The sequence below is a fragment of the Leuciscus leuciscus genome (genome assembly GCF_965113295.1).
Source record: "Leuciscus leuciscus genome assembly, chromosome: 16".
Taxonomy (NCBI): domain Eukaryota; kingdom Metazoa; phylum Chordata; class Actinopteri; order Cypriniformes; family Leuciscidae; genus Leuciscus; species Leuciscus leuciscus.
Genome location: NC_138740.1, coordinates 31,901,160 through 31,923,816, shown reverse-complemented (window position 1 = coordinate 31,923,816; position 22,657 = coordinate 31,901,160). Strand labels below are relative to the sequence as shown.

The following is a 22,657-nucleotide window of genomic DNA, read 5'->3' as shown; positions in this document are numbered from 1 at the left end:
GGTCAGAATTAGTTCAGGAGCTTCTGATCTTATGTTGCCAGCAAGTCTTTCTGTGATGCATGCATACATGCTATTGTAAAGCTGCACAAGTCAGTGTCGAACACTGTTAGAGAAAGCAGCTGATTTATGTGAGAAACCAATTAAGCTGTAAAGCATCGGAAGAGCTCTTCAGAAGCACACACACACACACACACACACACACACACACACACACACACACACACACACACACACACACACACACACACACACACACACACACACTGGTGACATCACCTTCACTCCCTGTGTCTGTGAAGTCAAAGATAGGTCAGCAATGAGGCACAACATGTAAACAAGCAGGAATTGTAGGCCTCTGATTGGCTGAAAGTATTTTGATGATTTGGATTGTTTCTAATTTTACGGTATTCTAATAATTATATTTTATATTAAATGTAATTATTTCTACGCAACAGTCAATTATACAATTTAGTGGCAGTGTATGTCACTTTTTGACCACTAAATGCTGTGGTTAACCAATCAAAATCAAGTGTTCTAGTCAAGTCAAGACACATTTATTTATATAGCTCTTTATACAATACAGATTGTTTCAAAGCAGCTTCACATTAATAAAAATTAAAATACTTGTTGTAAAAATGAATGCTAATGTTGTAAAATCCTGTTTTAAACAATTATGAAACAAATTCAATTTCATCTGTAAAGAAGCATACAGAAGATAATAGTGACATTATTCAGCTCAATTTTGTCCAGTGTTGTTTCCATTCAGAGCTGTAAAAACCAAAAGTGCAGCATTGCTTACCTTACATTTTACACCATCCTGTGCTTGTCCAAGTGAAGGTTTGAGAGGTTCTCAGCTAATTTGACATCTGTAGGTCACTATTTTGTCTGCGAAGGTCTATCCGTCTGTCAGTATTTAAGTCTGAAGGTCATGAATGTAATGCCTGAAATGTCTCACCAGACGTTGTTTCAGTGTTCCTCCTGCAGTTTGCACTCATTGGTCAGTGAGTCGCTCACATGTTAAACCCAACGACATCAATGAATGTATATCGCAGCCGTAATAATGAGGAAAGCGCTGGTTTGTTTGCTAGGAGAGAGTGTTGACGTGTGTAGTATGTGGTAATCTCAGGGCACAGCCAACGGTCGATGGTTTCTTATGCATCCAAACTCACCGACAGCGTTGAATGTTCCCAGAATGCACCAGGTGTGTATATGCATGTATATGTATATGCAAAACTCAATGTGAAATATGCTGAACCTTATCTAGATTTGCCATTTCGATTTAACGAGATTTGTATTTGCTGGAAAATTGTCAGTAAAGGTCTTTATCTTATACTTCAAGTCCCCCTGCAGTCCATTTTTATCCATTGATTTGATAATCAGAATGACATATTTAAATGTGAAAATAGTTTTTAATAGAATTTAACCTGTGAAAATAATTTCTTCTTGCCTTAAAATAGCTTAAATGTAACTCTACATCCTTGCTTCATTTAGTAAACGTGAACGTTCATGAATATGCAAATTAGCCCCGCCTCCACTCACTCACACCAGCTCGGATCCTACCTGATCCACGTAGGATATGTGTTATATCCAAACGTTAATTCATATGATTAGCCTTTATCAAACAGCTAATAATGTGTTGGTATTGTTACACAAACCATGTTACCGTTCGCCATCTCAGAGTCAGACAGTTGCCTTCTGAAAATCAGCATCCTTAGAAATGCTTTGAACATCATATAAAGCTAGTGGAGAAAGGCTCATAATTCATCATAACATGGTAATAGACATAATTCCCCCACTATATTGCTATATGCACCTGAATTTTCCTGTCCCTTCTTAAAGTTGTTGTCCTCACTGTGGAAAAGCCCCGCCTGCACTTTGACAGGATTGGTTCATTTGGTTACATGTTTGTAACTGCAGGAAACAGGCTGTGTTTTTGAGACTGTCTTTGATACATTACAGTTTTAAGGAGAAGATACTCTGCAATGGTGTTGACTTTTGAATTTGCACATGGTTTGTCTTAAAGTATATTAAAAACACCACACAGACATATAAACAACATTAAAAACTTTTCTTATTTTTAATGATTTTCACCACATGGGGTCTTTTACAGTAAAATAAAATATGCAAAAGTTGCTAAAAATTGGTTAAAATGTTTAAATTTAATATGAAGAAGAGCATCAAAAAGGCAGATCACACTTGAGCGATTGTGAAATAATATATGCTGATGTTTTAGCATATAATCAGTATTATATTATATGCCGAGAGAAGAGAACGCATATGTTATTATTTAGAGAAAGTATGTGGTTGCAATCATCTGCTATTGTATGATGTCTTTAGTGGTATTCATTCAAATTCACAAGCAGTCTGATTTTTGTTACCTTGGCTGAGATTGAAAATATTGTTTTATTTCATTAAAAAAATATATATATATATATAATAATAATAATAGTTATATACTATTATCCTTTGAAGGAGTTGTGCTGCTGCCATTTATTATGTTTGAGAAACGATCATGGTACATTGATATGATAATCATTCAGTAGCATGGTATGTATGAAAGTACCATGGTATTAGTATGGTATTTGATTATGTACCACAGTATTCTTTGAAATAACTTGATACATGAAAACAGTGTTAAATCAGTACCATGGTTTATATGAAAATTCTGTGATATTGCCATGTTTTTATTTGTACCATGATATTCTTTGGAGTAACCTTTAAATACCATGGTATAAGGATATGATAACAATTCAGTACCATGGCATAAAAATACCATGGCATTATGGTATTTTTTGATTATGTACCATAGTATTCATTGAAATACTGTGGAAATATGATTATAGTAAATTGAAAATAGTCATTTTATATATATATATTTTTTTAAGTTTGAATATGAAACATGGATAATCATTCAGATCCTATATAGAAAAGTGTCATACTGTTTTCTTTTAATATAATAATTTGATTCTAATTAGCATTGCAGTCATTTGCATATGCAAAATGGATCCAAGTAGAACTGGGTCAGTGTCACAATGCATAAAGCTGAGCCAGCTGAATCAGACACAAGAGCAACTGAACTTACAGAGTGATGAAGAAAGCTACAAATATATCAAAAGAGAAAGAATAAGCCAATCTTACCTCAACATAGTTACCTTGACTCTCCTGTGATGTTGAAGAGTTGAATGCTATCTGGAGGAATGCCTGCTTTTCTGGAGGAATCTCTCATGCTCGCATCATGAAGCTGCCGTGGTAAACAAACATGCACATTCACTGCTGGATGAGTCACTACAGAGCTAACATCCTCATTGTGAGTTCGTCGTATTTGAGATGAACTATATATGACCCAAATGATGTGCTGCGAATTTGTCCATGTGCATTGAGTAACGGATTCTGATTGGCTGAGATTCCTGATGCTCTGAATTGGAGCTCTCTGATTGGCTGAGTTCATTTGCATAGACAGAGAAAGACAAACAGAAAGAGAGAGATGTTGGGGGGGCGGGAGACTCTTGGGAATAATTGATCAAAGATAATGATCAAAGAGGAAAGAGGAGATGTGGTAGATGGATACATTTCGCCACTGGGCAGTTTTCGTACAGCTAAATCATGCGGTTTGTTACGCTTTGCCTTCCGCTGGGAGCAAAAACACACACCTGTCCAATACCTACAAAACATTTTGTGTGTGTGTGTGTGTTTGGCTTTGTTTTCTATGTTGCATGGACATTTTTGCCCTAATCTTTCTGAACACTTGGGGTGCATTTGCCACAATCCTCTTTGCCTATGGTGATTCTCTCGCACAACTAGGTCAACGCTCTATGTAGGAACATGTGTACTAACCAGGCATATCTAAAACCCCATCAAATAGGACTGGGGTTCACAGACCAATGATCTAGATGCTGGATCAGGTCACATCAGGTTCTTCTGCAGGTTTAAACCCTTCCTACCTCTCAATCCGAGAGAGGACTGATAAGTAAAGTCAAATGAAATTTACACCAATAGGAATCTGTAGTGTAAATCTTTAGCGTTTTATCTTGTGAAAAAGTACACTTTAGCATGCTTTAAAAACTTATTTATTTAGTACAATATATGAACTTTAAATGTAATATCCAATAACACACTGACTACAGTTAAATGAATATCAAGTACTTTACATGTGCTTTAGTATGTTAGTCAATATGTTAGTATATTTCAAAAGCATGACAAGATTATTAAAACAATGTAAAGTAAAAGCTTTATTTTGACGTTATATCAGTGTGCACTTTTTAAAAGTGTACTTAAGGAGATGTACTCTCTTTAAGGACACTTCTGTGTCCTTTTATTTTTTAATGCTATTCTCATCAACAAAGTAAACATTTTTTTTTTTTTTTATACTTTTATTATTGGAAGTACACTACAAGTGCACATTCAATACAATTAAGTGCACTTCTTTTTTCACAAGGGTAATGTTCATGTTGTTTTAGCTGAGATAAGTGCATCACTAGTAGTACTAAAAGTTTAGCATCCGCAACGGTTAGCTTGTGGTTTAGCCATTGATTTGTCTATTTTGAATCCCCCACATCATCATCTTCAGAACCTTCAATCTACAAACTTAAAGACTGAAGGTTAAAATCATGATAACATAAAATAGTCATTTCAGCTTGTACATTCTTCTTTTACCAGTTTAAAGATTAACCCTCGTTTGTGCGTTTATTTTTATTTAATTAGACATGATCTTTTTGACGAAGCCTATTTTATTTGAACAAGTTACTCTAAAGCCATTACTTCCGTATTTTCAGTGTTTTGTTATGCGTGAGTGATATAAACGAGCTAAAGTGCTAGGACGAGATAGCAAGACACAGAATGCTTCTGAATGTAGGTGGCGGTAATACACACTGACAGATCTAGAACAGCATGAACGGGGGATAGAGAGAGATGGAGAGAGAATGACACAGGGATGTAGGGAAATCAAGGGATTTGTTGCTCCTGTTGTTTCCTCTGGTGCTGTGAAGTGAACTATATGAGCCAACATCATCATCACACGCTGACTGTGAAATGCCTGTTCCTTCTGATCAGCAGAATCAAAGGCTTGTTCAGAGTAGAGTACTAGCTTACTGAATACGGTATGTAGGATGCACTGTGTACTACCTACTATGGAATGTGAAACAGTATGCACTATGCAGTAATAAACATTTTAAAGTGCCCATATGTTTTTCAGATATTATCTTTAGTGTGTAATATAGCTGTTTGTGAATGTTAAAGATCTCAAATCTGCAATGTTTCAAAGATCAAAGTCTATCAAAGTAGAATTATTACACAGCCCTGTGGAATGCTTGATTCTGATTGGTCAATCGCGCCATCCAGCGGTATCTTATTCCCCGATAACAACCGGTAAAAACTGATAACATGAGCTCATCCGGGTAACTGAAGTGGCTGCTTTACGCTTGCTAGGAACGTTTTTTCCTTGTGGAAGTTTTGCGTTTGGTGAGCTAATAAAACTTAAATCAATATTTTGTGCACAGATATTTAATTATGTCATCCGGTATCGCCGACTCGCTCTCTCGTTTCATTCAAACGCAGCTGCTGCCATTTTTCGACGACTTTTTTTGTATACTGTAATAGATTATCGGATAAAAAACAGGTACGATTTCGAAGTTTCATTTCAATATGTCTTATTTATGTGGTGAAATACCGTGTAATAAGTGGTATGACTGTACATCTCTCTTAAATATCCGTCTATTTTGAACTTGCTTCTTGATAGCAACTGCTTTCTCCACGGAAGCTTTGCATTTAAAGAGCTAATAAAATATTTCGACAATATTTTACGTCTAATTATTTATTTGCGGCAAGTAGCCGTGTAATAAGCGGGATAATGTACAGCCAGCCAGTTGTTATCGCAGAATAAACTCTGCTTCGCATCGGGGTCCTGATCACCCTGTCGGGGTTTATTCTGCGATAACAAACGGCTGGATGTTTGTACATTATCCCTCATTTATTGTTTCCCAAAATAAGGAACCGATTCTGAACTGCCTGAAACGAGTCGTCAGGAATTCCAGTCTTACTTCCTGCTCGAACCTACGGAGGTTTTTAACAAATTGCATAATGCCAGTCTTCATTGGCTGCCGGCAAACAAGGTCTACATTGACCCGCCCTCATATTAATAGAAGGTGACAATATTAAAGTCATGAGTTAGGCATGATGATTTGGTTTTTATGTGTCATGTCTTTATCCTATAAAACCTGATGTATTATTCTATGTGGCTGAGATTCTCTGAGAACTGCTCGAACTCTCCCGGACGTAATTAAAGCATTTAAAGGACATTTGCTGGAGTTTGTCTGTCATTTATGCTGAAGCAAGAAAACTAGTTAGTAAGGGGAACAAGTTAGATTAGGTGACTATTATTGAAGGGGACGTCGATTTGTAGACGAGACCCAGAAAGTTAGGTTTTGGGTATAATCTACCACAGGTGCTTCTACATCAGTGTTATTCACCTGTCATTTCACTCTGAGTTTAGGGATAACTTATGGGTAGGGATAGGTTTAGGGATATGGATATGGTTAGGACAAACATTTTCGGACAGAAATGTTGTTCCAGGGTCAAAAAAATATGTTGATCTAGGAACATGTACTTGGCAAAATCAGATCCAACTGCATGCAAAATTGCAAAAAATAACATTGAATGAAAATGTCTGTCAGGGTCTGAACATACCTGAGATTTCTGACCTATCAAGTGAGTGTTTTTTTTTTTTTTTTGGCCTGTTTCTTCTTTATTCTGTCCCTGTCAGAATGTGATGGGATTTGTTGCATGATGATTATGCCTGGGGGTATTTTTTATCTTTTACTTAGACATTCGGCGCATTGAGTGAGAGTGAGTGGGGGTGTGTGTGTGTGTGTGTCACCCCGTTCAATTTTAAAAATGTGTGTTCCATAGTTCCCGTTTGCTATAAAGTTTGACCTGTGTTTGACCCAATCCTCAACAATACTGTGCCCTTACAACACACAACCTTCCTGAGGGTTGTAAAATGGCTGTAGAGTTCAGGGTTAGGTTGAGTGCTTTCCTTTGCGTTTACGACGTTCAGGCTTTTAGAAGACCTCTCCGTGACCCCCGCGCTCACCTGCTCCCTCTACAGTTCACCAGCAGCTCTGAGAAATGAAGAGATCTGTCAAGTTTAGCTGATTCTTGTCAGGTTCTTCACAGGTTCATTTGAATAATCATTGCAATGTGTTCCCTGCATGGAATTTGACATATTCTTTTGTTTGAATATCAGTCCAGCTGTAATACCGTGTGATTATTGTTTAAATATAGATTGAATGTTGCATTCAGTTGTCTTTCTTTCTGTTTCCCATCCCCCTTCCTGCCGGCTCTCTGTCTCTTTGGTTTGTAGTAAAATCTGGGTCACGCCGCATGATGCTGTAAGTCATTTCAAACACACAGTGAGACTGCAGAAGATTCCTGGCATACGCATATGTGCCGGCCGGGCAATGTGTTTGCGTAATCCTCCTCTCTATTGCTCTGAGATTTAGATAAGAACTTTTAGAACTTTATTTTAAAAATGTGCAAGTTTAAGATTACAATGATTTCAACAGCTCGATAAACTCAGATTAACCTACTATCAGACGTCACAGAGACATCTGTGTGTCATTCGTATCTTCCTGTTCTTAATGTCAAGTTTGTGAACTAAAACTTTTTTTTATCATATTTGCACATATATTCATATTCCATTGACTGGTGCTCAACCAATATGTCTTAAATGGCTAATGCTGATATGTAAATCAGACAAAAATGTGAATTGTATATGAAGTTATACCCATTTTATTTAATAATTTTTTTATTAATTTCACCTTAGTAATAATGTATAAAAATAAAATTCTGTATTTTTTTACATTTATCATGTTTTATTAATAAATGTATTATTTTAATAACAAATTATTTATAATCAAATAAATAATATATTTATTTTATTTCAGTAATATATTAAAACAACCTTTTTTAATTTATTTTTATATTTTTATTATATTTTAATAATGTATTAAAATAACGTGAAATTATGGAATTTATTACTTTAATGTATTTTATTATATATACACACACACATTTTTAGATTTTCATTTTTTTATTTAATTTTATTTGAATAATGTAGTAAAATAACATGAAATCGTGTAATTTATTACTTTTAATGTCTTTTTTAAAAACATTTTTATATTTTATTTTATTATTAATGTATTTACCATTTTATTTTGACTTAAAAAACAATACAATAATTAAGCTATTATTTGGTAGATTGTTTGTGATGTCCTACACATCTTGCCCCCATAAAGATAGCAAAAGCGTCACACAAACATTGATCTAGCTTTTTATCTACCAAATTAGGACATATCATAGATTTTTATTGTTTTTATACAAAGCTGATATTACTATGGACTTCACTGAAAATGTTAAAATCAAGAATTAAAAATGAGAAAATGAGGCCTCTCGCTTTATTTTGCATGTAATTAAATGCCATTTCTTTCTTTCCCTGTAGAGGACGGGGGTGAGCGCTGGTGTCTGATCTGTGGTGACCGGGCGTCTGGACTGCACTATGGCATCATTTCCTGTGAGGGGTGTAAGGGCTTCTTCAAACGCAGTATTTGCAACAAGCGCATCTACCGCTGCAACAGGGACAAGAACTGCCAGATGTCCCGCAAGCAACGCAACCGCTGTCAGTACTGCAGACTGCAGAAATGCCTTCAGATGGGAATGAACCGCAAGGGTGAACACACACACACACACACACACACACACACACACACACACACACACACACACACACACACACACACACACACACACACACACACACACACATATTCTTGTACATTTATCTTTATGAGGACATTCATTGACACAATGCAATCTCTAGCCGCTTACCCTAACCTTACCTATCACAACTAAGTGCCTAACCCGAACGCTTACCCTAAACCTAATTATAACCGTATCCCTAAAATCAAGTCTTGACCCTCAAACAGGCCTTTAAAGGGGTCTCAGAAAGTGAGGACCGGCCAAAATGTCCTCACTTTACTCTCCTTGTCCTCACTCCAATGGTCTAAAACTCAAACTGGTCCTCACAAAGATAGTTGTACACACACACACACACACACACACACACACACACACACACACACACACACACACACACACACACACACACACACACACACACGATGCTGATTTAAACCAGCAGATTAAATCCAACAAGTACTTAAGAAATGCAGTGAGAAACCTATTTAAATCAAGGTTATTACTATTAAAATATAGATCAAATTTTTAAAATAAAGTTCATTATCTAAATAGAAATAAAAAGTAACACTTCACAATACGATTCCATTTGTTAACAATAGTTAACTACATTAGTTAACATGAACTAACAATGAAAAATAATTCTAAAGCATTTATTTATCTTAGTTAATGTTATGTTCAACATTTACTAATACATTATTAAAATAAAAAGTTGTATCTGTTACAATTGTTTAATGGACCTTAGCTAATATTAGCTAACAATGAACAGCGATATAACATTAACAAAGATTAATAAAAACTGTAACAAATATATTGCAAGGAAAAACTGAATCTAAAATAAAAGTTCTTTATCATCCAAATCAAAGTAAAAATAACCATGAATCATTTTTTGTTTAATTCTTTGATGCTATGAATATTATAAGATTTCATATCTTTAAAACTTCCTGTCTATTAAACATCCTTTAATCTTTTTCTTTGCCCCTGTTTTTTTTCTTATTTTTCCCTGTGCTATTTTTCTTTCCCTCTCTCCTTTTTTACGCGTATCCATTCAGAATTACAATTTCACCCAAATTATGCAACACGTCTTTTGAATAAACACAAAAACATCAAGGTTTATTTACCTCTTAACTGTCCCTCTCTGTCTGTTCTTTGATGCTGCTTCATTAGAGGCAAATATCTGATCTTTCCACTATGTAAATGAGGTGATATAGATCAGGGTTTGATTAGCCATGCCTGAAGGAAAAAACGCACAGAAATCAGATTGCAGATCTGGGTTGCGCCGCTGCATGTATAATCATGAGTTGCTCAGATGGTTCTGATAACAAATTTCTTGATCCAGAGCATGCTGTCCCTCTTTGATACTTGGGGCTAAACTCTCTCACACATATACATATAGATGATTTACCATTTCTACACTTTAGCCTATGGCACACACTGTTGAGTGTACTTGCCTGCGGTGTGCATCAGAGGGAGCTGTTGGTCTGTGTTGCTGTACTAACCACCAACCTCCTCCTGGAAATGTTTGATTTGCAATACTAGTGACTTGCTTACTGCATACTACACAGTATATATTGTGTAATTCATACATTACATACACATACATATACATATCATATTTTTTCAATTTTGTGCAAAAGTGTCTTGCATTTTTAAAGTCCCATCGAGTAATGAGTCAGAGATGGTAAACGGAAAACATTTGTCAAATGGAAAATATAATGTCACATGTGGGATATAATATTTTTTGAGCTGTGCGCTCTGTTATTGTGCACATTTTGGTAAATAATATTAAATAATCATCTATGCACAGTATATATACTGAATATAGCAGAAATAGTATTTGTAAAATGCTAGTATGCAATTCCTTACAGATCTTTTTGATCTCACTTTCAGCAATCAGAGAGGATGGGATGCCAGGAGGGAGGAATAAAATGATCGGACCTGTACAGGTAAGACAGTTGTGTACAGTTGTGTGCGTTTCTACATGGCTATTGATATTTGTCCCCAGAAGTGAGCTAAATCTGACAAAACCTCTCTTTTGGATATATAGGGCTATCAAAATTACAATATGAAAATGTATATTTAAAAAACGTTGATGTTAGATGCGATTAATCACAATTTATTACAGAAAAATGTGCAATTGTGTTTTTTTTTTTTTTTTTTTTTCTAATAGATTGAATACATGTATTCTATCAAAAAAAAAAAAGCAAATTTTTCTGTAACAATTTACTCTTTCTTTCTTTCGAACTTTCTATTCATTCTATTCAACTCTCTTTTCAAGAATCATGAAAAGTCCACAAAAATATTTATCAGCACAACTGTTTTCAACATTGATAATAATAATAAATGTTTCTTGAGCAGCAAATCAGCGTATTAGAATGATTTCTGAAGGATCATGTGACACTGAAGACTGGATGAATGACACTGAAAATTCAGCTTTACCATCACAGGAATAAATTATATTTGAAAATATATTCAAATAGAAGACAGATATTTTAAATTGGAATAGTATTTCACAATATCAAATTTATTTGTATAGCGCTTTTCACAATACATATTGTTTCAAAGCAGCTTTACAGAAAGTGTATTTCAGAAATGTACATAGAAAAAATACAGTTAGTTAATCATGTATTAATTTAGGGCATAACATATAACATATATATATATATACAGTATCTCACAAAAGCGAGTACACCCCTCACATTTCAGCAAACATTTTAGTACATCTTCTCAAGGGACAATACTATAGAAATGAAACCTGTATATATTTTAGAGTTGTCAATGTGCTGCTTGTATAGCAGTATATATTTACTGTCCTCTGAAAATAACTCAACATGCAGCCATTATTGTCAAAATAGCTGGCAACAAAAGTATGTACACCCTAAGTGAACATGTCAAAATTGTGTCCAAAGTGTCAATATTTTGTGTGAGCACCATTGTTATCTAGCACTGCCTTAATCCTCCTGGGCATGGAGTTCACCAGAGATGCACAGGTTGTTGCTGGGATCCTCTTCCACTCCTCCATAATGACATCACGGAGCTGCTGGCTGTTAGGCACATGGTGCTTCTCCACCTTCTGCTTGAGGACGCCCCACAGGTGCTCAGTAGGGTTCAGGTCTGGAGAAATACTTGGTCACTCCATCACCTTCACCTTCAGCTTCCTCAGCAAGGCAGTTGTCATCTTGGCAGTGTGTTACAAATGTTCATGCCGTTCGGCCTAGTTTCTGAAGGGAGGGCATCATGTTCTGCTTCAGAATGTTGGAATCCATGTTTCCCTCAATGAAGCGCAGCTCCCCAGTACCTGCAGCACTCATGCAGCCCCACACTATGATGCTACCACCACCATGCTTGACTGTAGGGAAGACACAATTTTCTTGGTACACCTCACCAGGGCATCGCCACACATTCTGGACACCATCTGAGCCAAACAAGTTCATCTTAGTCTCATCAGACCACAGGACATGGTTCCAGTAATTCATGCTCTTGGACAGGTTGTCTTCAGCAAACTGTTTGTGGGCTTTCTTGTGAGCCAGCTTCAGAAGAGGCTTCCTTCTGGGTCGACGGCCATGCAAACCGACTTGTTGCAGTGTGCGGTGTGTGGTCTGAGCACTGACAAGCTGACCTTCCGCTTCTGCAACCTCTAAAGCAATGCTGGCAGCACTCATGTGTCTGTTTTTTTTTTTTTTTTTTTAAGCCAGCTTCTGCACCTGACGCACAGCACAAGGACTCAACTTCTTTGATTGACCCTTGCGAGGCCTGTTCCGAGTGGAACCCGTCTTGGAAAACCTCTGTATGACCCTGGCCTGTACTGTAACTCAGTTTCAGAGTGTTACCAATCTTCTTATAGCCTAGGTCAACTTTGTGGAGAGCAACAATTCTAATTCTTAAATCCTTAGAGAGTTCTGTGCCATGAGGTGCCATATTGAGAGTATGAGAGAATTGTACTCAAAAGCACAAATTTTAACTGCTCTAGTACAAGATACACAAATTTGTATGGTCCTGTCAAGCAGACAAAAACATGAACATGATGAATAGGACATGTGGCTTTGCATGGTTAAACAACATACAGCTATCATCACTTAGGGTGTACATACTTTTGTTGCCAGCTATTTTGACCATAATGGCTGTATGTTGAGTTATTTTCAGAGGACAACAAATCTATACTGCTATTCAGGCAGCACACTGACTACTCTAAAATATATACAGTACATAGTTTCATTTCTATAGTATTGTCACTTGAGAAGATTTACTAAAACGTTTGCTGAAATGTGAGGGGTGTACTCACTTTTGTGAGATACTGTGTATATATATACACATATATATATATGAATTAATTGAGTCGTCCATTCTTCTCCACACAATCTCAGAGCATTCCTGCGGAATTGAATCTGAAGTGCTTTGTGTTTCCTCTGAGAGCTTATTGAGATTCTGAATCTGAAGGCCACACATGGGGATCAATTGTTACACACAGAAACCCCTTAAGTATGTATACATCATATAAATCTATAGAGAATGTGAATGTGCAGAGTTTGTGTCTTGGTGTCCTTGTTATTAAGTGTTTATGTTAGTTAGCATTGCTGCTGACTCTCCCTCATTATTGGACATGAGTTCAATCATTAGATTACATCTCACTCTGTTAAACAATCGACAGATCCATTGCTTTCAGTCCACGGAAGATAAGCAAGATTTAGTCTATTATTGACGGATTAAAACAGACACAAAAAAATCTGTAGAAAAGAGAAAATATATAGAATTAGCACAAGAGGATTTCTCAATAGATGGCTTTATATTGACCGATCTCCATATTTTATAGTGATAGATATAGTGCAGTCGATGGCATGCATTCATCTCTGATTTTCTCCATTTCTGTCTTTGTAGATCTCGCTGGAGGAGATCGAACGAATCATGTCTGGCCAGGAGTTTAAAGAAGGAGCTGAACTATCAGATACGTGGAGCCACGGCTACAGTAACCACAGTTCACCTGGCAACAATATCTCTGAGGGCGGTCAGACCTTATCTTTCTCCACACTGTCAACCAGGTGTGACCCGAATGAGATCTTCTAATGCATTTACACACGGACACACTGACCCCAGTGTGCCCTTTATATGTGCAGGGACAAATGGCTTTGATTAAATTGAATTATGAGGTGTTTGTGTCATGGAACGAACCAACAAACACGAGCAGAGAATCAAAACAAGATAAAGAAACACTCAAAATTGAGGCAGTTTTAACTTTTTTTTAAATTCATTCATTCCTTGTGGATACGATTCCAAAGAGAAAATTGTTTGTTTCATTAAAATGTACTATTCGCTCCACCTCTGAAACAACTTTCCTTTTCTGCTGACATCATAGAGCCCTCTTATTTTTTTATAAAAAGACACTTTTCACCATCCAATCAATTCCTGATGGATAAAATCAAGTTCCTCGCAATTTTTTTTAAATATGTGAATCTCTTTTTTCACTCTTAACCCTTAAAATGCATGAATGTTTTGCCAATCATTATTACATATTTGGGTCTTTAGCGACCCAGATCTATATCTAACATGGATGGATTTCTACCTGTCGCAAAAATATAAAGCTCTCTTGATATTAAACTAAGAATTACAGAAGGAAAAAAAAAGGCTTGGAAGGGTTCAGTTTGAGCAGAATGTTTATACCATCATCACTGTCCTCGTATGAACTCATTTCCCATTTCATTTTGCGATCTCAAACATATTCTCAAAACTATCATTTTCAACATCTTCAAAATCAATATTTTGACCGCTGACAGCTTCTTCACCAGATCCTCCATCAAGTGACACTAATATGTGATTGCGTTCAGTACCTGTTCTGCAGTAAATCGCTGAGCTAATTCAAGTTTAGCTGATTCTTCTTATTCTTTTGTTTTCTGCCTGCTGTAACTAAGAGTGAAACTTCACTTCATCATTGTGTATCAGACATTGCCACCTTGTGGAATAGAATGAATTGCACTTATTCAGTCATCAAAGATTTTTGACACTGTTACACACCTGGAGTCGTTAGCGATTCTATACAGTTTTTACAAAAAATGTGTTACTTGAAATGGGTTGCAAATCAGGTTATTGTTAACTAAAACCATAGAAATAAAATAAAGGTTAACTGAAATTTTCCCCCCATTCAAGTACTAAAATAAATAAACCTAAATAAACAAAAACTTAAAACGAATTATATATAGACATTTAAAAAATATATATTAAAACTAACTAAAATTAAAGTGAAAACAGAAATTCTAAAATTGTAAATATTAACAAAAACCATAATAGTATATCAATGATACTAAAGTAGCAGTGTTGCAAATGTTATTTTATGTTGACTTGTGCCGTTTTTATCAAATTACACGTATAACCTTGTCTGTCGTTCTCTCTCTGCAGCCGTTCTGTGGATATGAGCACGTACTCTGTGTCCTGTAGAGATCAGTGCAGCAGTCCTCAACTTGCACACTCTTTCCTGTTGTGTAAATATGCTTTGCCGCCCCCTACTGGTGGCAGCCTGAAGACGCAATCACACACATTCTCAACCCAGCTACTCAATGCTGAAGACCTCACACCTCTCACTACACCCATGGTCATAGAGAAGGGGTAAGACTCTCACAGAATTACATATCAAACACAACTTTTGACACAAAGTCAAGATTTAGTTGATTATCACTCTTACTTGCCCATTACATTTTCAAATGTCTGTGTCAGTAGTCATGTCTAATGGTCTTGACTAAGTATAAAAACTCTGACACCATCTTTATCTAAATGTAACAAGCTGCATGTCGTCAAAAGACAGCTGACCTTGAGCTGAATGTTGAGATATTTTTAGATATTTTTTTAATGGGTGATACAAACCGTAAAATTTAAAATAAACATTTTTAACTTTGGAGCCACTTTGGTTGTCTAATGTGTTAAAAAAAAGATTTTTTTTCTTTTTTTTCTGAGGTATATTTGATGTTACTTGCTATTAAGGGTTAATAGCATCACTTCTGTCTCTTGGAAAGTTTGATTGATTTCACTGAATCATTGGGTTTTTTCAATGTTTCAATTAATGTTCAAAACACAGATGAGTTGCTTGTATCGTCATTTAAAAATATTTCCAGAAGCTCCTGAGGGAAATTTTATATTTGGAAATCTTTTGCACCCTCAGATTTTTGTTGTTGTTCAAACAAATCAATTGAAATTCATTGAAAGAAATCAATTCTTTTATTCAAAATGGATGCATTAAAGTGATATGAAAGATTTCTATTTCTAAGAAATGCTGTTCTTTTGAACTTTCTATTAAAGAATCCTGGAGAGAAAAAAAATCAAGGTTTCCACAAAAATATTAAGCAACACAACTGATAATTATTAATACTAAGAGATTCTATTAGAATGATTTCTGAAGGATCATGTGACACTGAAGACTGGAGTAATAATGCTGAAAATTCAGCTTTGATCACAGGAATAAATTACATTTTAAAACATTCAAATAAAAAATTGTTTAAATTGTAATAATATTTCACAATATTACTGTTTTTCAAATAAAAGCAGCCTTGGTGAGCATAAGAGACGTCTTTCAAAAGCATAAAAAATCTTACTGACCAAATTTAATTTTAAATATAAAATGTATGTATACCTTATTTGTGCATATAAATAAAAAAAATGGTTAAATATCATTGTTCCATTGCTATATCAAGTCTGTATTACCCTCCCTTAAGCATATAATGGAAAAGGATTTTCATTTACATATAAAAGTCTTAAAGATGCTGAAAGATGCAGCTTGTTTAATTCCAAGTGTCTCTGTTTCTCATTTGTTCAGGTATATCGTGACTCAGTCGGAGCTGTTGGCTCTGCTGTGTCGTATAGCTGATGAGCTGCTATTCAGACAGATCGTCTGGCTGAAGCGTTTACCGTTCTACAGTGATCTGTCCATCAAAGACTGCACTCGTTTACTGGGGGCTTCCTGGCATCAGCTTACCCTGCTCTCCTTGCTCACGGTGCACAGCGGACAGATACTGGGAGAACTAGCCAACATCACACACCAGTACACACCATCCGGCCTGACACTACAGAGGTGAGATATACGTGTGTGGCCATCAAAGTTTCTATGATATTCTATTCTTCCCTTTTTGTGCCATATATCCGAGTGAAACGGCTTCTTGAACAAGAATAAATGTAGGGAGGGACTTGATTTTGTCCATGGGGAATTGATTGGATGGTTGTGTTTTGCTATTGGTGGATCTCATGTGAGTGACAGGTTGCCCCATGCTAAAGAAGAGATGCCGTTACAAGAGGGAGGGGAAGTTATTTTGATTAAATATTACAAGTGCACATGAATTTCAAACAAATAATGATGTGTTAAATCATGTGTACTAAATATAGTTTATAAATCCATTTTGATTTCATAGTGACTTTAACATAAAATATTTTGGTAATACTTACAATAAGGTCTCATTTGTAAACATTAGTTAATGCATGACCTAATTTGAATTGACAATGAGCAATATACAGTGTGTGTGTGTGTGTGTGTGTGTGTGTGTGTGTGTGTGTGTGTGTGTGTGTGTGTGTGTGTGTGTGTGTGTGTGTGTGTGTGTGTGTGTGTGTGTGTGTGTGTGTGTGTGTGTGTGTGTTTTACAGCATTCATCTTTATTTTTTTTTATATTGCAAAAAAAGTTTGATTTGAATAATGTATTTGATTTTTTTATGTGAATTCTATGTACAGAAAATGATATTTATGAATGTATGCATGTGTGAGTACAGGTTTGGTGAGGATGCTATGGAGGTCATGGAAAGCTTAAATTTTCTCTTTCGTAAGTTTCATCAACTAAACATCAGCAATGAGGAGTTCAGCTGCTTAAAGACGGTCACCCTGCTCAATCAAGGTAACACACATACACTAACCCTGATACACACTGAGATCTTTTTTTTTTTTTTTTTTTTTGACAGAGCAGATGTGTGTAATTTGAGTGTGTGTGTGTGTTTTGTAGATGTGGCAGGTTTGTCCAACACACCCATGCTGGAACAGTTAAGTGAACGTTACTGGTCTGTGTGTCGCGACCTGACAGAACATCTCCACCCTCACCGGCCCAAACGCTTCTCTGACATCATCACCTGCCTTTCTGAGATACGCCATACCTCAGGTGTGTATATGTATACGTTTGGAGAGAAATTGCGGATGAGAGCAAATTAACACAAAAGATGATTTATTTTTTTCCTTAAATTACACTACCATTAAAAAGTTTGGTGTCAGTAAGATTTTTTTTTAATTAATACTTTCATTCAGCAAGGATGAATTAAATTGATCAAAAGTGACAGTAAAGACATTTATAATGTTAAAAAAGGATTTCTATTTCAAATAAACGCAGCTTTTGAACTTTATATTCATCAAAGAATCTTGACAAAAAGTATCATGGATTCCACAAAAATGTTAAGCAGCACAACTGATTTCAACATTGATTATAATAATAATAAGTGTTTCTTGCACAGCAAATCAGAATATTGGAATGATTTCTGAAGGATCATGTGACACTGAAGACTGGAGTAATGATGCTGAAAATTCAACTTTGATCACAGGAATAAATTACATTTTAAAATAAATTCAAACAGAAATATTGATCAAATGAATGCAGCCTTGGTGAGCATAAGAGACTTCTTTCAAAAACATTAAAAACATCTTAGACAGTAGTGTATCTTAAAGGAATAGTTTACTCAACTCAACCCCATGTTGTTTCAAACCTGCATGGTTTATGCATTCATAAGATTATGTAATCTGGATTATTTAATCAGATTCCCAAAAAATAGGTACTTGTAAAAGATTATATTACATTTTAAAATTCGCAAAATTAGACTACAGTTAAATTTTTATTTATTACATGATTATATATTCATTGATTGCCAACTAGTCAAGCGGCTATAATTTCATGGAAAATCGAGAGGCAACGACATTTGATCACTGAATTTACAGAAATCATTTCACTTTTAAGGAGTGTTTTCTCGATATTGCATCAACTCCTGATCAACACACTTTAATGATTACTCAAATTATCACTCAGTGAGTCATTTAACCATTTATCATTGTCTTGGGAAGGCTTTTGCCTTTCAAACATATTAAAATGCACAAATTAATGTAATTTCATATTTACATGTAGTTATTCCCAAACTTTTTTAGTCAGTTGATCCTCTTTTGACCTAATATATTTAATAATTAAGTCAATAATTTAACAACGCATTTCCATATTCACTGTTCTCTGAAGTCTGATGGTCACATGACATGCAGTTAAACAACTAAAATATCTCATCCTTGTTGATCTGTTATCATTCTGTTATTTTATTTTGACATTTGGATTATTTAACAAATGATTAGCTTTTCATGAACTCACTAACCTCCTGCAGTTCCTTCCCAAACCACACTTTGGGAAACCCTGACGTTATGTTTAATGCCCTTCATACAGTGGAATATTTTTTTTTTATATCAATATGTTATCAATAAGATTGTCCTATTCAAATCAATATTTTAAATGTGTTAGGTCAAAATAATCTAAAAGTAATCAAAAAGTAGTCTGAATATATTACCTAAAACTACAATTTTCATCATGCAATCTGCAATCTGTAACAGACTACAATTTGTATGTAATCAACCCAGCACTGTAATACATTCATTTCCTTTTAATATCTTGTCGTGCAATGTATTTCATAATGAAAATTTGCATGCTGCATGAATACGCAGTTTGACCGTGCAACCGTTAGCCAATCAAAATGTTGCTCTGCTAATGATGTAATTATTGGTTCCAGGTAGGATGATGGGCGTTCCTCTGGAGCAGCTCCCACTGCTGTTTAAGGCAGTACTGTACTCCTGCACAACCAATCAAAACCCCTGGCTGGCCAACAGCTCCGCCTCCAGGACATAAGCCTCGCCTCCAGCTAGCTGTTTCCCCCCAATGTATTTATTACATGACAAAGTTGAATGTAAAACCGATTTGTGTGTGATTTCGAACTGTAGCAAATGTAGCAAACAACCAAATTAGATTTCAAGATGCCTGCAAAGATTACCTCAGGAACATAGCCTTTGAAGGAAAGACTTCTGAATTCTCCAGTGAAATTGAACAAAACATATGACAATTGTGTTAATTATCCAAATGAAAATGAACGCGCTGTAATCATTTGTTGAATTATGCAGCCACTAGCTATGAAATAAAATGTCCTTGTGTTACAGGATGTCACTGATGAAATATGCCACGGTGCTGCATTTCAGTCGAGTTACAATGTTTCTTAATCAAGTGATAGCTACGGTTTGAGCTATAGGGATTTCAATTGTTAGCTAGTTGAAATGATTGACATTTCGACCATCCACGGCTCACAAGCTTAGTTCTGTTGAGTGTGCCACAAAATACATGCTGTTGATCATCGTTTCTTTGGGATGGAGACTTCCGGTAATGTTTGAGCCAGTCGCCGGGGTAATGAAATGCAATAAGCACACTCTTTAGCCCAGGCGTGTGTGTGTGTGTTACATGTGTGATTTCCTCTCACATGTGTCTGTCTTCAAGGAAGTGTGAATGTTTGAACAGGGTTTATGTGTTTGTATTTTGGCGTAGTTGTAGTTTTCCTCATTTCAGTGTTTTTCGGATCATTTTTAATCCTATTTTTGACCATGTTGATATGCGTTTTAACTGTTACTAGAGGAGCCGATTCTCAGGAAGGCCTTTTTATGCGATGAGGGTTGAGTTTGATGAAACCTCATCGTGTTGTGCGGAGGAACATTCCAAGTATTACGAAACATTGGAAGAATTTTATGCGGTTTTAACCTTCCATTCCTTTGAAAGTTTACATTTCTGTTTTTTTTTTTGCCGCAGCAGCAGACAATGAGAGAATAGAGTATAGCAGCACACTCGCGGATAGCATGCGAGGCTCGCTCTGATAGATAGCGAAGGCAGGCGGGGGTGGGGGGGGTAATAATTTTCTTTGTGCCCGCGTGTTTCTCGCTCTGTTTTGTTTCCATCTGAGGCCTTGAAGTGCCTCTGTAGTTGATGACATATAAAGACCAGGCGGCAAACGGACTGTGTCGCTCAGCTGTCTGTTTTTCTGTTTATATTCATTGTTCATCTGTTTAGAATTGTATTTTTCTTCTATGAATTTGAATGTTTACAGCATTAAAAATAACATTGTACTTTCTTTCCATTTCATAAAGATGGCCTGATAAATATGTTTCTGTGTGTTGATTTATCATCATTGTCTCTGTTTGGTCTTTTCCACTGTGCTCTACATTCCATCCATATTGTGTTTTCCTGGTTCTGTGGCCTTGCAGATCTAATCTAAAATGCTCTATGACTGTTTTTTGACAATATGTGTTCACTTTGAGGCCGTCTATGTGCTAGTGCACTGCTTAATCGTGACAAATTGAACTAGTAGATATACACAACACATGGGGCCTGTCCAAATAGCCACACTTGGGGTCTTGGCTACTTGAGAGCATGCACATGACTGGAAGTAAGTGCATAAGAGTGCCCTATAGGTTGGAAAAATGCCGACGTGCAGTATGCTCAACGCACACTAAATCCACACCATCTCTAATACAACTTCGGAGCGGTATTGAGGCTAAGCGTGTCCCGTCATTCATCACGTTCAGAAACTTACGTGCCCTGATTTTGCGTCATGTCTAGGAAAACTTTCCAGTGAAAGTTAAATTAAAGGCACAATATGTAAGATTTTCAGATTAAAATATCCACACACACATAAACATTAGAACAATGTGTAACACTTTATTTTAGTGTCCTTGTTACATGTAGTTACTGTAGTAATAACTATAAATTATGCATAATTACATGCAATTAACCCTATAGTAAGAACATGTAGTTGATTATTATTACTCAGTACTTAAATGTATAATTACACTAGACACCTTAAAATAAAGTGTAGCTGAAGAATATTCACTTATATTATCCCAAATGTTTCCAACAATGTTTAAATCCAGAAATCATCTATATTAACCAATGTAACGGCCCACGTCATTGAGTCGCCTATCAATGACGTCATATCCGCATTACCCTTGATTTTTGGTTTTACTTCCATAGAAACCATGGAAACAACAAAGAACCAGGGGCCTGTACCATGAAGCCGGTTTAGGTGGCTAGCCAGCTATGTTTCAGTTTAGTTTCCGCCAACCCTGGGTTTTAGGTACTATGAAAGTAGCTTGGCTTGAATCGGTGTTCGTTGCCATGGTATCTTACGCTGCACGGCTAACCTGCTCCGGGGCAGGTTATGTTCTGGATTCAAGATCTCAGACTGAAGTTTGACCAATCAGCTGAGAGCAAAGAAACATATAGGTGACGTAACTTATTCCCAGTGTCTGTTGCAATGACTTCACCTTTTCTCCAAATCCTGTGACATCTCAGCGCAAATTGTTTGACGAGCACTTCGTAGAGAAAGAGTTTTTAGCCAGACAAAATCCCCTTGCCTTTCCTGATAGTTACTTGTATGAAAGATACAGATTTTCCGCGGAAGGAATGTCTTATCTTTGCGAACTTCTTGAGCCGCACATAAAGAATTTAACACGTCGAATTCATGCACTTACTGTACCGCAAATGGTATTGCGTTGGGTGGGTGACGCACAGAAGCTATAGGGGAAAACACGGTTTGTCGAACCATTCGTAAGGTGGTCCTCGCTCTGCAGGAGTACATGAATAGTTTCATTAATAGTGTTCCCCGGACATTTATCGGCCATGTCCATAAAAGAGGGCTTTTATAAAATTGCCGGTAAGATATATTGATAGGGTTGACATCACATGAACAAATTTTTTTATAAATAAAAAAAAAAAGCAAATTGCACAAATGTACTATACAATATAATACATGTTAAGAATTATTTTAAATCTTTATTATTATTCTGTTAATCTTATGATAGGATTCCCTAGCTTTCTTAGTAGTACAAATACGTTCT

The 22,657-nt window shown here is 36.0% G+C and overlaps 1 protein-coding gene across 1 annotated transcript in view; it reads left to right on the top strand.

The window, feature by feature from the left end:
* nr6a1b (nuclear receptor subfamily 6, group A, member 1b) overlaps positions 1-20,907 on the top strand; it is a gene marked incomplete at its 5' end in the record, with an annotated part of 29,832 nt that extends 8,925 nt beyond the window's left edge. Inside the window, 8 exons of the mRNA XM_082141191.1 lie at positions 8,495-8,722; positions 10,639-10,694; positions 13,624-13,784; positions 15,136-15,342; positions 16,544-16,798; positions 17,485-17,606; positions 17,712-17,864; positions 19,516-20,907. Of these exons, the coding sequence (XP_081997317.1) occupies positions 8,495-8,722; positions 10,639-10,694; positions 13,624-13,784; positions 15,136-15,342; positions 16,544-16,798; positions 17,485-17,606; positions 17,712-17,864; positions 19,516-19,631 (1,298 nt within the window). The 3' untranslated portion in view covers positions 19,632-20,907. The remainder of the gene's footprint in view (positions 1-8,494; positions 8,723-10,638; positions 10,695-13,623; positions 13,785-15,135; positions 15,343-16,543; positions 16,799-17,484; positions 17,607-17,711; positions 17,865-19,515) is intronic.
* Between the last annotated feature and the right edge of the window lie 1,750 nt (positions 20,908-22,657).